This window comes from Diadema antillarum, unplaced genomic scaffold (genome assembly GCF_040938485.1).
Source record: "Diadema antillarum isolate AM-2024a unplaced genomic scaffold, OU_Dant_1.0 scf00000045, whole genome shotgun sequence".
Lineage (NCBI taxonomy): Eukaryota > Metazoa > Echinodermata > Echinoidea > Diadematoida > Diadematidae > Diadema > Diadema antillarum.
Genome location: NW_027270934.1, coordinates 3900001 through 3917428, shown reverse-complemented (window position 1 = coordinate 3917428; position 17428 = coordinate 3900001). Strand labels below are relative to the sequence as shown.

The 17428-nt window shown below is 40.8% G+C and overlaps 1 protein-coding gene across 2 annotated transcripts in view; it reads left to right on the top strand.

Moving 5' to 3' along the window:
• The window catches only part of LOC139714780 (protein tyrosine phosphatase type IVA 1-like), a 47053-nt gene that overhangs the window by 22500 nt on the left and 7125 nt on the right, over positions 1 to 17428 (top strand). For both annotated transcript variants that reach the window (XM_071626439.1, XM_071626446.1), the window contains one exon: positions 15650 to 16719. In XM_071626439.1, coding sequence (XP_071482540.1) covers positions 16594 to 16719 — 126 coding nt within the window. In that variant the 5' untranslated portion in view covers positions 15650 to 16593. The remainder of the gene's footprint in view (positions 1 to 15649; positions 16720 to 17428) is intronic.

Genomic DNA, 17428 nt, shown 5'->3' with positions numbered 1-17428 from the left:
TCTTTTGAAATTTGGTGGTTCCACATCAATTTGTAGTGACCCTGGGCCACCAGGCCACTGCTCATGTAGAGCCTAGATCATCTACAATGTATAGACATGAGTGGAGCCTCGGCCCTTTTGATGTGTGGTGCTTTGGGAATCGGTGAAATCAGGATGTACATTCTAAGAATCAACTGGTGTGATGGGCAGCAGACGGAACATTGAATCAGAGAAGAATGAACTGTACAGTGCTTGTGATAAGAAAACATGTATGTATTTGGAACGCCTAGAATTGCGACATCTGCATCATAAATCAAATGATGCAGGAGTTTTGGCTAAAGTCCCAGAGAACGAAGGGGTTTGTTTGTTTCAGTTGATCACTTCTTTTTTTTTTTTTGACGCAGTTATCCAGTACTACATTGTATACTTGGCTGTAATGCAGAAGCAAGAAATTAAAAAAAGAAAGAAATAAGAATAAAAGATATAGGGAGCAAAGTATTCAAATGTACCGTACAAGGGCACTGCATATTGTTTGTGACGATGGATTTCAATAAGGCTTTATGAGATCAGGTAAAAAACAAACCAACAAGATAATAAAATGTAATGTGTATTCATCATGTACAACAAGCACTCTAGGTCATGCCAGACATTCTACAGTAAAATAAAAGAAATGCTCCTTTAATTACATTTTATTTATAGTGATAGTCTAGCATCACATGATTTAAAGGACATCCTAAGAATATTTGATTGTTAACACAGAGATGACAAAATGCAGTTGTCTATTAAATTCCCCCACATGGTACAAAGAAAATCTAAGAGATGCAAAATGCATGGTGGAATCATGGCCACCACATGTATTGGAGAATTGAAAGTAAAAACTCTTGGTAGACCTATAAAAAGAGTGAAAGCTTGACTAGATGTCATTGAGAATCTTCTCTCATTTGTTCAAAATACTGGGCACATGATATGTTTGCCATTAATACTGCTTTTGAAATTCACTAGAGACTGAAAAGCTCAGTAGGGGTACTGGTATGTGAAAAAGAAATCCTTTACTGTGTAGGAACCTATATCTCTGGGTTACTATTATACAAACTTGTGATTACAGTGTTGTATAGGTTGTAGTCGGAAAAAAGTGTGTTTACATTTAAAACAATGTGTGTGAGTCTAATGTTTCTTCCCAAGTAGTGGAGATTACACAGATGTTTGGATTCTATCTGAACTACAAATATGTAAAGTGCAGTAACCTCCCAGAATTACCGAGTATCCTTATGTGATGATAGCGAATATATCATTTTTACATTATATGAGTGCTCAGCTACTGGAATACATGTATGGTGCAGAAAACCTCTTTTCAAATTATGGAGATGAAATGCTCTTCTTTACAGCAGATACAATTTTTTTATTTCATAAAAAAAAAGCAGTCATGTGTGTATACAAACGTGAGATGTATACTCAGCTACACAAGCCCCCTTTCTTGCTCAGTGTTTTGCAGTAGTATCAGAGGGGGGACGGAGTGATGTGTTTTTCAAGGAGACACGTGTTGCCGATGGTGATGTCGCCTCCAAGATGTATGAGGATTACGCCATGCTGATGTCAACTCGTCTGTTGGCCGTGGATCTGCCATTTGCCCGTGTGAGCTGCGCTGGCCCTTCCATTCCAGTAAAAGTCTCAGTGCGGGGGCACAGACAGCATGTATTAATGACGTATAGACTGCAGAGCCAGACTGTTGCATGGTTTCTCCTAGAGCATTGTCAACATTGTTGTGAGGTGGATTTCATTCTCTGTTGACATTGGATTAGATGACAAAGCAGAGAGTTCCCTAAATGTGATTCCCCCCCCCCCCCTTCCGCTCCAGTCAACTTGAATGCACCAGCCAACATTGTAATAGCACCTAGCATTGTGTAATTGGGACACCGAATGCTTTCACCCTGCATTTTTAAAGGATGCTTTCACCCTGCCTATTTAAAGGGAGCTCATAGTAAGATCCCTTCTATGTATTAAAGGCTTTTCAGTCCTATTTCAACCTTTTTTTTAATGAGATGTTATTTTTTTTTAAAAAGAATGATGGCTGATTTTCGTGAATTTGAATGATGGCTGATGTTGATAGATGATTCCAAAGCACGGATTATTTGGATTTTGAGCTGAATATAAACCTGATGCAGGAACAGATACCGTCTGTTGATTATACATGCTACTATGAAAACAAATACCAACATGAGCACAATTTATCTTTGCAGTAGTTTATCATGTTAGTGACACACTATCATCATTTAACAAGTTTTGAACATTTCTGCTGTTTTATTCTGTCAAGAAGTCAATATAGGAAGCTTTACAATAAAAGAAAAATCTTTCAAACCACAGCATGTTTACTTCATATCCCCTTTTCCTCTCCCCCCCCCCCCCCATCTACAACATTGTTTGTACTGGTGAGTCTTCAGTATAAGACATTTTAAAGAGGTACATCGTACACAAGAGAGCTTTAGTAGGTAGAATAAATGTATTGACTTTTGGACTCCACTATGGAAACATCGACTGTCTTGGTATAAATTTCTGCATTGGTGCAGGCTTTTTTCTTTGGTGATGGTGGGCAGAGCATTTATGGAAGTCTTTGCGTGGACTTGCCCAATTTGGCATTATAGGCCCTCATTCCTATTTATACAGCTTTTGTATGCCCACTCAATTGTTTTTTTTTTTTTGTTGTTGTTTCTGTAGAGTGGGCATATGGGCATAAACACAAAAATTCCTGTCATAGAGAGGAAACTTGTTGCTTTCATATCAGACATACCCATGTGCAGAGAATAGAGTTCTGCAGTTTCTGAGTTCTGTCAGTTATGGATACATGTTATATATACCATTTTTACTCTGGTACCATTTTCCAGCTCGTCACATAAGTGGTGTAATCCCACTTGAGCTGCAATGCTTTTTTGTCCACTCCACCAAGCCCACAAAGTCTTTCCTTCCAGCAAGTCCAAACCATACATCCTAATCTCAGCCCCCCAACTCCCATAAAAAACCCTCTAAATTGGAAAATCCTGGTTCTAATCCTAGACTGGACTAATAATAATTCAGGTTGTGCTATTTTGGTAGAAGTCAGCGTAAGACCACATCACATGGCTCTACCGCCCCCCCCCCCCCCTGAAAAAACAAAAAACAAAAAACTAAATGACAGTCAAATTCATCATTGTGACATTATTGCAGTGCTACAAACATGTCAAACAAAAAGAATATTTGTTGTTAAGAAAATAAAAAAAAGATTGGGAATTTCCATTTTAGGTTTAATATTGGAATATTTGTGATTCATTGGCACTATCATTTCATCTAATTTGCAAAGTAGTTGCTTTAATTATCACACTTGTGTAAGGTAGGTGAATATCTAACATTCCATAACTTCCTCATCTTCGGTTCGATTTCGAAACCTCCACCGTTTTGTTTGGTTTGACCCCCCCCCCAACTGTGGTAAATCTCAAAGTTGGCTTGTAGCGTTGATTGTGTAGAATTACACACTTTGAGTGACGTACACATTGCAGGAACACACCCTGGTACTCAAGTTTCAAAGTTGACACGCACTTCACCAGCTACAAGAGGGAAGCACTCATCTTTAGTCTATACAGACAATGCTGGAACATGAATAAACCAAACTCTCTCGCTCACAGCCTGCGAAACAGTCCTTGCTGTGTGCATTTTTCACAGAGGATAACGAGACCCAGCAAGAATTGATTTAATACTTGAGTGGCCCTGCCCAGTATGTTCTTCATTTCTAGCGCTGACGTTACTTGTACAGTGTACCTTGGTTTTCAGCCTGTGTAGCGGCAAAAAATTTCGACGGATGCAGTGTGCCGAGACGGAAATAGTTCCTAACGAAAGCTGATGACATCTCTCAGGTGAAATTGGTCGGAGAAATGGGGAGGTGATCCCGCTGAATAATGCCCCTCGTCTGCAGCTAGATTTTTCCCTTGTGAGCGAATGTGAAGCGGAACATCTGCTTGCGATGCGGCTCTTTCTCTCTCTCTCTGAACAGAGGAATAGATGCAGTTCATCAAATATAAGGGGGATTTTAGAGATCGACTAGCTTGCAATCCCCCCAATGTCTCCGACCCCCTGCCCATATTCCACATCGCTCACATCTCGTCTCTTCTCCTCCAGACTCTCATAACATTATCTTCTTCTTTTTTTTTCCGTCCTCCAATCTGTATCATGGCGTGTGTCGGCACGACTCTACATGCTTCTCATACTTTGTTGAGCTATTTCCAGCAGTGAGCACCGACGTAGTGATCACCCATGTTGCTTGGTGTGATTATTCGCGAACTAGGTCGTATGTGATCAGAAACTTTGCTTGAGAGATTTTAAAGGCTACGTGGAATGTGAATATGCTTCTTTATGAACAGTGAATTTCTTGCAAATTTGCTTTTAAATTTTGTTTTAAAGCAACAGACTTTGTGTGTGAGAAATCTTGTAATGTATCTGACACAAGAGCACTTGTGAAAACTTCAGGATTTTCAAGCCTGGTATCACAATTGGATGTCAAACACTCCTCACACTGATAAATGGAACATTTGACGTCAGTGTATGTATCGTATGTCATTTACGCCTAGATATGTACTTGCTATCAAAACACATACAGTTGTTTGGAAACAAACGCGCGTGGAGCTCGATGACAAATGCATGAAAGAAGTTTATTTTTCTAGATGTTCTGAAAGATTTATTATGGTTTGGGAATTGTAGTTTTAATAAGCCTGGATACATGAACCTCAGCAAGATATTGATACTAAGGTTTGTTATTACAAACATGTTTATCTTGTGGAAATAATGAAGAGGAACCTGCAGGGGAATGCACTATATTTTCTTTCATTTATGAATTCACTGATTTAACGGTGCATTTTGGCAAGATTGCCCATTCAACTAAGATTGGCATGAGGCCTGAATTTTTGTATTTTTATACAGTATGTAGGCCAAATGTTTGTCTTTTGTTTTTTGTTTTGTTTTTCGTGTGGTGTTCAATCATACATGTAATTCTTGTTCCTCTGAACCTACTGTGTAACTTTCACAAATATTGCGTGGTATTATATAGATCCTCTATGTTTTTAATGGAATAAAAGAAATTAAGCAGCATTATTGGGATGGCATATCTTAAATGCAAACCTTGGGACCGTATGCCATATTTGACAGCCGTAAAAATGGACAAGTTGACTTCTGACAGTTGTGTGCTGACACTCTGCAGTGGCCCTCAGAAAAGTAAAAGTTGTTTTTTGGTATTTGATTGACTTGGCACAGTTGGTGTTTTGAGGTGGATTTGTTTCGGACTCTGTGCATTGAACTACACTACTGTAGCTGGCACTGTACTAACAATTTAAAGGTCTTGTTTACCTTTAGAAACAGTAATTTAAGAAATGTTCAAGATATCACATTTGATACATGGTCTGTTGTACAATATCACAAAACATGCTACAGTTGTACCATATACAATTTTTTTGCAATAAAACCTAAAATATAAGGAGATATCAGTATTTTTCTCAATAAACCATAACTGTAGACGGTTTAGTCTGGAAACATCTTTATTATAACTATTGTTCACATTTTGCCTAGTTAACAGTACTCATCAGTGATTTTACCTATTCAAATTTTTACAGTGGTTGTTTCTATCCCTAACTCACATTTTAGAACTATTTAAAAGCAATGCTGGGTTTTTGTTTCATCTGCAAATGGTGAATAATGCCTTTAAGGTGGACTAGGGTTGCGACCTGGGTGCTACATTCTGAGTTGTTGACCTGACAGTCATTCACTTGTGCCACCTGATTGATTGACACAAATCCAGATATTCTCTGGTGGTGATCACAAGGCCCACTGTCGCAGGCTAGGTGTACCACTCTCGTACCCACATTACGCACATCATTACGTGTTTCAGTGGGATTTGTATGGCCTACATGTATGGTAGCAAACAAAAATTTGCCCTTGCCCTTTTGTTTGAGGCATTTTCAACGCTGGGTAGGCGCGCATTCAATCAGACGTAGCCCTCGAAGAGGATGGGGGTATGACCACTACCACAAGGGGGGGGGGGGGGGGGGGTGGGTGTTATACTTCTATAGACTTTCACTTGCTGTTCAATGGCCCCTTGCATAGCACTTTAGTGCAGGAAGCCTCCCCTCCTTTGTTCAACTGTGAAGGAGTTCTGGCTAGTCTTGGAGGTACATTGTAGCAGACCCCTCTTTCAGTTGATTTGTGTGTTTCAGTGTGTGTCATTTCGTGAGGCTATTGTGTGTAGGGCAACTCCTTGTAATGCATTCTGATTATAACAGGTCAGGTGCTTAAGATTCATTCATTTATTATCTTTAGAGAAGTAGAGTTCCACTGTGGGAAAGTAGAAACAGTCATTTGATTCAGTTCCTCAACTCATGGGAATGTAATTTGTGTAATTATGTTCTTGATGATACACGACACTTGTTAAGTGATTTTGAGTGTATTGATTTGTGAAACTGGATCAGTGAGTTCAAACATCAACACAGTTGCTGTGGTACTTAGGCCTATACTCTAACTTTTTTTCCTCTACTTTTTTTTTCCCTTCTCTTTTCTCATTAATTATTCCTTCATGATTGGGATGTACTTATACTGTAAACTTACTGTAGTGACTCACAGGTAGATGCCTTGCTTGATCCTAGTCTGCCGACAAGTGTAAGCTGTTCCCGAGACAAAGCAGTCTGTATGTCGTAGACTATATTGAAAGGGTCTGTAGTATGTAGCAGTGGGTTCTGGGTTCACTCGGAGGTCACAGATTTGGAGTAGTGTGTGGTGAGCTGTGGAGAAGCACGAATACTACTATACGTTACTGGGAGCATAATGTCACTAGTAAGGACAAGTTCCTATTCTAAGGCTGAATCCTGATAGTTTCCTGGTAAACGGCTGTGTTAACGGGAGAACAAGGAAAGAGCTGTAAAGAGGCGATAATGATTTTTGCAAGCCGTGATTAGCAATGACAAACACATGAATGTGTTGTTACACGGCACTATGGCAAGGAAATGGTGATTTGCACCTTCTTTGTATAATGTTGTCGATGGGTGTACTGCGGCTTTAAAGGTCTGTTTTATAGCAGCAATTATTTATGCCTGTATACTTAAGTGCTGTATGCTGTGGGATGGCTTATATTCTTTTTTGTATGAGACCAGTTTGCAGTTAAAATACAATATGTAGCAATGGTTCAAATGTCCCAACATTTTAAAGTATCAAAACATGGTAACAGTTTGAAAGCTAGGTGTCATTCACTTTCATGTGATGCATAATCCAACTTTTTTTATTGTACCAAGCTCTTGTCTGATTCATTTCAATAGCAATGCAACCTTTGTAACTGTAGGCCTATAGTTTTTAAAAGAACCACTTTTTTTTTTTTGGGGGGGGGGGGAGGTTGGGTGGGAGGGAGCTGGAAACAAACTACTGTATACGCTATATATTTCGCGGGGGTTTTATTTTCGCGAATTTCGCGAGTCGGGAGTTTCGCTAAATTAACAACATGCAAAAATATTACCTTCCAAAATGAATCCCTTGTCTTGATGATACGAACATTTCAGTACTAGTATACCATGTCACGGCTTACCGAACAGACCATACTGGCTAAGCTTGTTTACGCACGTCCACGTCTACTTACGAATACTGTGACATAGAGAGCCAATCCATTATCGCAAGGGGACCACTCGTCAGAAATCTAGCGCGATGGACTTGACCACTTCAAAAATGTTGAATTCTAACTTACTAGTTCGCAGAGTTTGGTAAGTTTTTTTCATGCAGTGTATAACTAGTATCATTCTTATTTGCTAGTAAGTTGAAAATTCACACTTTCTTTGCCACTTCATATTTTCTCTGGTCCCCCAATCGCGAATTTAACCACTCGCGAAAATGTGTGACAGCGGCAATTCGCGAAAATTTATGTACGCGAAAATTATAGCGTGTACAGCATGTAGCGTTGTAACCTTTGTGACCATTTTTACATACTGAACAAATGAGAGTAATTACACAAGTCAGTTACTTTGATATTGACAGCAGTGAGGTGCACGGTTGATATGAAATGAACATTTTTATGTTTTCCTAGATAAATTTGTAATGTATTGTAGGCAGATTTTGCTGAAATATGACAAGATCTTTATTGTTATTTGACTGTCTAAGGAATGTCGACATCTTGTTTTAATACATTGTATGAAGCGATAAGAGGATTTTTTTTTTAAAGACACCCAGTCGCGAGGATACATGGACATATTTCAGCCGCGGGCGGCAGCACGTAAACTCGCTTCCGAAGTTGCTACGAAGCGAAATGTGTGTGTGCGCAAGACATCCCTAAAGCAATGTATCGCGCTATAGTATCTCGATTGCTCGCGATCGCTTGCTGAGCGCGGGACAGTACGTTTTGTGTAATGTGAGTGATGTTCGCATGAGCTAGTAGCTAGCTGCGTATACTTCGTACGACTACGCATTCTCTTCATCGCATCGTCGATCGTCGTCACTCGTCAACTATACTGTAATCATCAGATCAGATCAGATTAGTGAGTGCAGACCACATTATAATAGATAGGGTGGCCATCATGGACGATGACACATCGTCATGGGTAGCGGATATTACCGCCGAGTTGTCTATTCTGAACGCGGACGATTGGGTCGGAGACCCTGCCTGTATCATGTACTTGCCCTGGCGTGTGTACATAAATTCAGGACGGGGAAGCGACTGTGCCCGTGCAGGGCCAACGGCCAACGGCCACAGTTGCACTGCACATTTATGCAGTATTTTTGCACTCTTCATTGTTTTACTAACTAATATGAAGAAGGTGAGCGTTGTATCACCTGCCTGGAATATACTATATGTAAGAAGCAATGCCGAAACCCTTTCATTTGACTAGGTAAACTCACAGTTATAGTTCTGTCAGCTTAGCCTGGTGTGAATAATCTTTAAAAAAAAGACACACACACACACAAAGTGAACATTAAAACTCATAGATATTAAAGTACATGACAAATAAGATGTAATGCCTTCTTCAGACAGGAGCATAAAGAAATTATTGTCTATCTCCCTCTTACACAAACAAACAGAACACTATTGTCTCAACAATACAGTGTGAAGGATAACCATTATAAATAAACCTATCACAGGTATCAGTATTTGAGGTTATGTGTGAAAAATGCCCTACAAATTAATGAAAATCGCGGACAGTAGACCTTTGTCCATAGTCAACTCAGTGTAACATCGCAAAGCCATTGTAATGGGTTAGCTTTCTACCAAACACTGATTAAAATACCAATCAGAGGCGTACCTTTGATCAACAAATAAGGGATGTGCCACGGATACCAATTAATCGTACTTGATGAAGCTCATACCTGTACATATTAGCATGTTACAAACTGATAGGTTCATATTGCCCCTTGACCTATGACCAATATCTGTATTAGAATTAAAACAATGGATTCTTATGAACTGTTGTTCATCAACAACTTCCACACCAATCAACATCCCTATTAGACACTCCTATATGAAGATGTGAAGGTAAATAAAACTGTAACTTTCACGTACAAGGGTATTGTACGTACACTACTGTAACTCTGTAGTTACTACCACTGACCTGACACTGTCGGTGTAACCAAACTTTAACGAATTTCAACTGTAAAGGATCAATTTTTTTTTCTTCAGAATTTACATTTCAACATACTTGTAGAAATTCACATGAAAAGATGTACACTTCACTGGATCACTTGAATTTGGTTTCAAATTATTGGACCAAATGCATTGGAAGTTTGACTATAAATGCAACATAGATGCCTGAAACTTTTGCCAAGCTTATGAAAATTACAATCTTTGTCAAAATTCCTTAACCAAACTTAAAATGTAGGGCCCCTAAATATGATGAAAGAGGAGACTTTGCTATACAGTTAAATCAATGGGGACAAACAGTATTTGAATCGCAGCCATGAAATCTGGCTATGCAAATTTAACCTGGATTGTTGACGCTAGCTGCTCAGGAAAGTGACCTCTCTGTATCTATCTAGATTCTACATTTGCACATGAAATACTTTAAATTCTCAATATACTGTGATGACAAAAAACTTACCACTACTTGCGATTCCCTGACTAATGACATTTGCTGCCTACTGCTGGGTCAGTTTTTAAGAAGCGATAAACTGACCCAGCAAATGTCATTTCGATTACGGTGTTATCATAATTTGACATAAATGAGAACTTAGAGAAGTTTTTCGCGGAATTATACATAGGAAAAATAGGCCTACTTGTCGATGAAACGCAAAGGCCCTAGCAGTTAAAGATAGATTAGAAAAAGTCATTCCACTTCAATCATTGATTCATGTAATAGACTTCTAACGTTACTTACACATCATCTGGATCTGGATTCCTTGAAGTTGTTGACTTGGTCAGCTGGGGTTGCTTGATTGGCGTAAGCCGTGGCATTACAATTCCACCGTGCATGCCGTAACACAAATTTGCACATTCTAAATTCCTGCAAAACTGTTCATGCAACTCCAGCAAGTGGAAATGAAATTTTTCATCGGCACGCTGACGCTGAAGCTTCCCCCTCTGCCACTGGTCTCTTACTTGTCCTAAGCAGGGAGGTGAGAGGAAACCTCCCTGTCCTAAGCATGCTAAGAACACGTCTCTCTGCGTTCTCCACTCGTCGATAGCGTCAAACAAGCAGATACGTTTTACTCGAGTTGGACGGCTGTTTTGATCTCCATTGTGAGGTTTCATTACTAAACCAAAGCCAAGGCTAATCCGAAACAGTACACGCATACCACACACATTATTGATATTGACATACCGGTACCGACGACTTTATACCAACTTTGTTATGTTCCGATCCGGCCCAACATACTGTAACACAACTGACGCAGCAGACAATTGCCAATGAGATCAAAACAACCCGCCATATGGCCATGAGCATTGCAACTTGCTATACATGAAGTTTAGAGTTTTAATATGTCTTCATCAAAGCATATTTATAAATACCAAATATTAAACAACGTAATATATGAATGATTTAAAATATTGTTATATAATATTTTCAGACATTTTAAAATATTATTGCTTAGATTGCTGAAATTGGCACCATAGTGCAAATAAACAGAGACTGCAGCCAGATACGTACGTACGTACACCACACAGCTCTACTGTTGTGTCGCGACGGGGACCCGTAGGAGAGATTTTCATGCACATGGCTGTTGTGCGGTTTTGTGCGTGCACCCATTCGGCCCCATTCGGTAGGTATTCGGGCGTCCATGTTGAAATTACAGTGGACGGCTCGCACGGCTCTCGTGCCCCATCTGGTTTTCGCTGGTGCGCTGCGTAGCGTCGTGTTCGGCATTCGGTACGTACGGGGGTACAATAACGGGAGGAGCAGCTTGTCGTGCTTTTCTACTGAGCTGCGAATCGCCTGCGACGACCGATTGCCTTTAAGAGGAAAAAACAAATGGGCTCTGCAGGAGAGATCTGTGAAACTTCAACTCAAATTGGCTATGTGTAGATAAGAGCCAAAGTTGCATTCAATCAGCCACACATTGGTAAATTGTCACATAAACCACGAGTGCCTCATAGTGTAGATACTTGTATCTGCCTTCATCCCCTGGCTGGATTACTATCATTGATTTCATCTTCATGTCGTGCAAGAGATGGCTGTTTGTTAAATGTCCATGTGGTTTGTTAGTCATTTGAGGTACATGTGTATACTGTATCTTTTCAATGTTTGTAGTGTACATGTAGGTGAAATTGCTACTTAGACCCCGTTTACAGTGAGTGAAAGGGCCGGGCTCCGCCACGGCCGAGCCTGGCCTTCATTTCACTGTTAACGCGCAAAAGGCCAAAATATTATGCGGTTCCAAAATCGGCCGCACATTTGGCCAAGCTCTGGAGGTAGTCTCGGCCGTGGCTCGGCCCGGGCTCGGCCCGGCCTTTTCTCACTGTAAACGCAAACTGGGCCAAATGCGGTACCAAATTGCGACCGGCGCACTCCCAGTAATAATCGTTTGTTTACAAGCAGAGCGCCACTACGACAAAATATTGAAAGGTTTGAATTAAAAGCCCGGGCCGAGCCCTCCACTGTAAACGGACAGAATTGCGAGGCCGAGTACCGCAATTGAGGCCGGGCTCGGCCTGGGCTCGGCCCAGCCCTGCACTGTAAACGGGGTCTAAGAAATCAATGTTTTACATACGTAGTTTGTACAACCACTTGCTGGTTAAACTTTGGGCAACTAAAATTCATCTGACTGGTGGGCTCGTAAAAGGGATGGGCACCTACCCCAATGACCTATCCAGCAAACTTTGTGGGAGAATTAGTGTATTATATCTCGTGAAATCTGTACTGATTTATCATGTATGTTTTTTTCTGTTACCCCCCCCCCCCCCCCCCAACAAGTATCTTTCCCTTTATAAGATCATGAAGCAATGTTTACACCTACATGATATGAACACAGTGTTAGCCTACATGCTGCAAGTCTACCAAAATTTGTGTGCCAGCTGTATAGGAAAAAGACAATATTAAACAACCAAACATACATTACTCTCTGCAGAAAATTTCTGAAACCGGCCTCGACATGTTTTTACCTGTTCAGATTTCCCCGGCATGGGCATTATTGAGCAAATACACTGAAAAGGATTTCATCTTCAGAAGGAAGAACTGTTGTGAAATTGGGATTTCCCAGTGCAGGTCACAGCAAATTGGAATTCAGTCTGGGATGTGTTTTTCCAAACAAGTGAAAGTGGATCATGAAGGCCACTTTGATTTGAAAATTGTTCAGATTTTATATTAAAAAAATCTAGCAGTGATTAGTTTATGTTATCATGGTGCAAATTTATATGATGGTGGAACTGTATAAGGAAGAGTGCTTTGCAATGCCCCCTTCCTTTCCGAAGTAGGGCAACGCCGTCTCCTGGTAAATTAAATCAGCTCAATTTGAGTGCTTTGCAAATCTGGGAGGGACTGACTTGTCTGATCCGCGTCGGTCTGTGGCCACATTCCAGTGCCCGGTACAGCGAGACTGCAGAAGGGAAGAGGGATGGCTGACGAGGAAATTGAATGCGTTTTGGCGACGCCAGGCGACTTTTGCTCTGTAAAGCTTGCCTGCCTGCAGTGTGGTCTGCCCTCTCTCTCTCTCTCTCATAATAAATCTTTCTACACATATATACCTAGCTTCTTTAAGGACAGTTCCGTTGTATCCCTTTTGCAAACATCCCAAAATTATGCATGGTTGAAGAATAATGTCTCCCAACAACATGAGTGAAATCTTACACTAAAGCACCTCAGAGTTTTTTAAGACGAAATTAAAAACTATTAAAACCTTGTGTCACTCAAGGATACACTCCCTTTCTGAAAGGAGAATGACACTTGCATTTTCTTTTCTTTTCTTTTTTTTTGGGGGGGGGGGGTCTGGATGTCACGAGAAATCCTAAGCATTGTTTCCCCCTCTGTTGTAAAGAGTTTTCCAGTTTTACTAATTCTGAGGAAAGGTGTAAATGGTCTACTTTGTACATATTGTACCTCTACAATATACCAGCTTATGAAAGGAATCTATGGTTCAGTGTTGCAAAAGGGACACACAAACTTTAAAACATGTTCTTCTTTATGAGCATACATTGTAATATTGTGTGATTTCGTGAGACAATTATGCAAATAGTTAGATTCATGACCAAGCACCACAGTCACAAAATGAGAATTTAGTTTTGTTCCCTTCCCAGAAATAAGGTTGGCCACTTTCCAGTTGCGATAATATATTGTACTCTTGTTGCAAGAGGTATAGTGCTGTTTATTTTGCAACTATCAGTTGACCATTGCAAATTCGCAAAAGACTAAAGCCACCACAGGAAACTAATGTTATCTGCAGAACATGGTATATATCTGCAGTATCAGGTATACAGCATATCCAGTGTATGTATACATGCCTACAGTTTTTAAGTACTGTTCATTGGTCTGGGTGATCATGAACACAATTGTGTTGAGTCATTACTTATAATTTTTTATTTATTTTTTTATTCTGTTGCAACACAAGTTTAATGTCATTCGCATTGTGTTAGAGTTGAAGGTATTCGTCTTATGTTACATCATTTTACAAGACAGGGCTGTCATTAACCTTGGAAGACATGCTTTATAGATAAGAACGTCATGTTTATTATATATTTCGTGAAGGCACGTACATTAATGTTCGTGCAAATGGATCAGGCAGCCCATACGGCCAATGACTGCAAGCACTGCAGTGGTGCAAGTTCAGCCCTGGTGTACTATGTGGAATTACACTGTACAGCAAAATTGTTCCACAGTACTTGAGGCAATGCCAGGTTCAAGTGCTTGTTAAACTTTAAACCCATCTAGGGAATATTTGCTCTTTATATTGTCTCAATTTGCCCTCCCCCCACCCCCACCTTTGGAAATCTGCCATCTGTATGTGATTTTCAGAGGGCATGGAGTTGAGAGTGGCCAGCAGTATGGAAAGGGATGTGATTAACCAAAATACCTCAGCTCTATCTGAATATTACACGATTAGCAAAGCTGCTTGTACTATTGTAAAAGGCAGTTTCAATACAAAGTGATAGCACAAAGTGGTAGCATGTTGTCCTAGGGAATAGTATGACCAAGTGCTGTGTAAAGCTGTTGCTGGCATAGAGTTTGATATGATATTTCATGCATAATATGTGGTTTGTTTAGATAGTCGGTGTGAAAGGCAGAGACTCCAACTCTCCCGTTTTCGACGGGAGATCTCCCGCTGAAAACCCATTTTTGCAAAATCTCCCGTTCTCCCGTTTGAGATTTAATTTCTCCCGCCCTGGCTCTTTGTCACCCGTTGGAAAGGATTTCTTACATATTTCTATCGTATGTTGACAAAATAAGCCTGAGATAGCACCAGAGAGCATCTAGAACCCTGGGAATTTACAGAGTTTGTAGCACTTCGCACACAACAGCTTTGAGTCTCCCGTTTGCTAGGGGTTTCAGGCGGGAGAATCTCCAGATCAGAAGGTACTTTGGGTTGGAGTCTCTGGAAAGGTGGGGCAGGTATGAAGGGCATGTCTGGTGTTCGGAGAAAATAACAATTCTGTAGAACCCAAAATATTTGCATGCATGAAACTTTCATGAATTTCGCGAGGGGCCAGATATGCTTGTCAAATGTATACATGTGTCTACACAATGGATTGAATGCAAGTGGCAATTCGTGAAAGTTTGTGTTGTGAAAAAAGTCGTCCGCCCCAAACGCGAAAATTTCTGGCTGAGAATGTTTTGGGTTGTACAGTTTCAGCACTGCGCAGTGATGGAATACACAGAGCTGTATTTACTTGAAGCTAGCATTCGTGCCTTCCCCTGCTATTGAAGATGCGTTTGAGTCATGTTTATAACAGATGAGTGCAGTGTACATTGTAAATCCGTGTGAAAGCTCCCCTTTTCGGACAAATATTTGTGCAATTGTCAGTGAGTGTTGGAGAACAATAGATCAATTTGAATCTTGTGTGATTGAAGTGCATCAGATTTGTGGGATGGATTGATTGGAGAGAGAGAGAGCGCGTAAACATGTTTTTAAGCATGAACATTTAAAGCTTAGTTTACTGAGTAACTGTTTTTGCTTGTGTCAGAAAATCAGTCCTATCTCTTCCTGCAAGCCAATGACAATCTTATTCTTGTGTGTCTCCCATTTTCACCCGTTTCCTCTTCTCCAGGTTTCAGCTATCTGCATCCAAGCATTTATGGCGTTTGTATTGGACTCTGGAGAATACTGCCAAAGCCAACACAAATAAACTGACATCGGACTAAAGAGAGACTTGTTTTCGGGCCAAGTGTGCTGCAATTTCCACCGGATTGTACTCTCACGGCACTCGTGTGAGAGCACTGCCTCATTTGGGAAGAACACATAAGTCGCATCTACATAGATGAAGAGGAACGCCAGCTCTCCATGAGAGAGAGGTAGCGTTCGTTTGTTAGATCGGAGTCTCCCCCCTTCACCGCGACCATCTCATTTTTTTCGCCCCCACCTACAGGGGTGTGAGCCTAAACTCGTGCAATTCCTCCGCCTATGTGGTGCATTTGTGACGATTCGGCGTGTGCTTGCCGACACTGCCGCGGACAGACCCACGGATGGGGTAAGGCTTCGGTGTGCCGCTGTGCGCCGCTCGAGAGAGAACTGCGAAGGCACGTGCCTCTAAGGTGTGTGAGAATCCGAAGACCCGAGCGGTAATTCTACCGTGGGAAGCAGGGTTTCCCCCCTTCGTAGCCTCTTAGCCATTATTGTTTTGTTTTTATTTTTCCCCTATTATTCATATTTTTCCCTTTTATAAAAATATTACCCTAATAATCTCCACCATCCGCTTGGAGAACAAAGCCACACTTCTTGCGCCATCTGGCCATATTCCACTCTCAAATTTGAGGTGTGCGTAGCTTTAATTCACGTTCCAGTTACCGACTCTTTCCCCCATTCCAACCAACCCCCTTGCACTTCTCCTCACACTTTTTAAAATCCCCCCAAGAAAAGTTGTCCAAGCTTGTTGCCTCTGTTGCCTGCAAAAGGACGGACTGCGCTTCTGAAGAGGACGTCAGGAAAAGGGAAAAGTTTTTTCTCTCTCAAATCCATACCGGTCTTTATCTTCTGTCGATCGTCTTTCCATCCATGAGGAACCACAACATGAGTTCAGTCAGGAGCGTCCGCCCCGCTCCCGTGGAGATAGTGCACAAGCACATGCGCTTTCTCATCATCCACAACCCGGACAAGAACGGCATGGACCACTTCATCAAGGTACGGTTTCTCCACATTGGTGTGTTTTGTTTTGTTGTGAAAAACTAGAAAAGACAATGGGATTCTATGGGGCTTTGTACCCAAGACCTCCGGATTTAATACTAGACTGGTGCTATTACCGGCTGAGCTATGGAAAGCCCTAGTACGGTGTCTGTTCCCGAAACCCCTTGATTCTCAATGCTCATATAGTCAGAAGTGTACATAAACGCGACGTGAACCCAAAGGATAGAAATCAATTTTGGAATATTCAAAAAATGTGAGGGATCACCGAAGTAATGCAGCTTTTTGAATAGATAACAAATGCAAACAAAGGGAAACTGACCAGAAATAAATTTATGTAACGTAAATGAAAAATGACCAAAGAAAATGGGAGTCCATTAGGATACAATGTTTTTAATATTATATGTATAGATTTCTCATTACATACACTCCTCTATTGAAAACTTACATACTGTATAAAACACAACTGAACCTGGGGAAAAAAGAAAGGAGCGTTGTTATGTTTTAATGGCCAGATGTATGGTTAATACCAATTGTGAATTTGGGGGGTCCTAGTAATAGATGGATTTCAGTGCAGTCAATGACATTTCATGAAGCAGAAAAGATGCTGTGCTGCTTCAAGAAAGCCAGAGTGTTTCTCACACAATTCATGGCAGGGTAGAATTAAAAATATCATCTCGACAAATGACATGGGCTTCACAATAAGGAA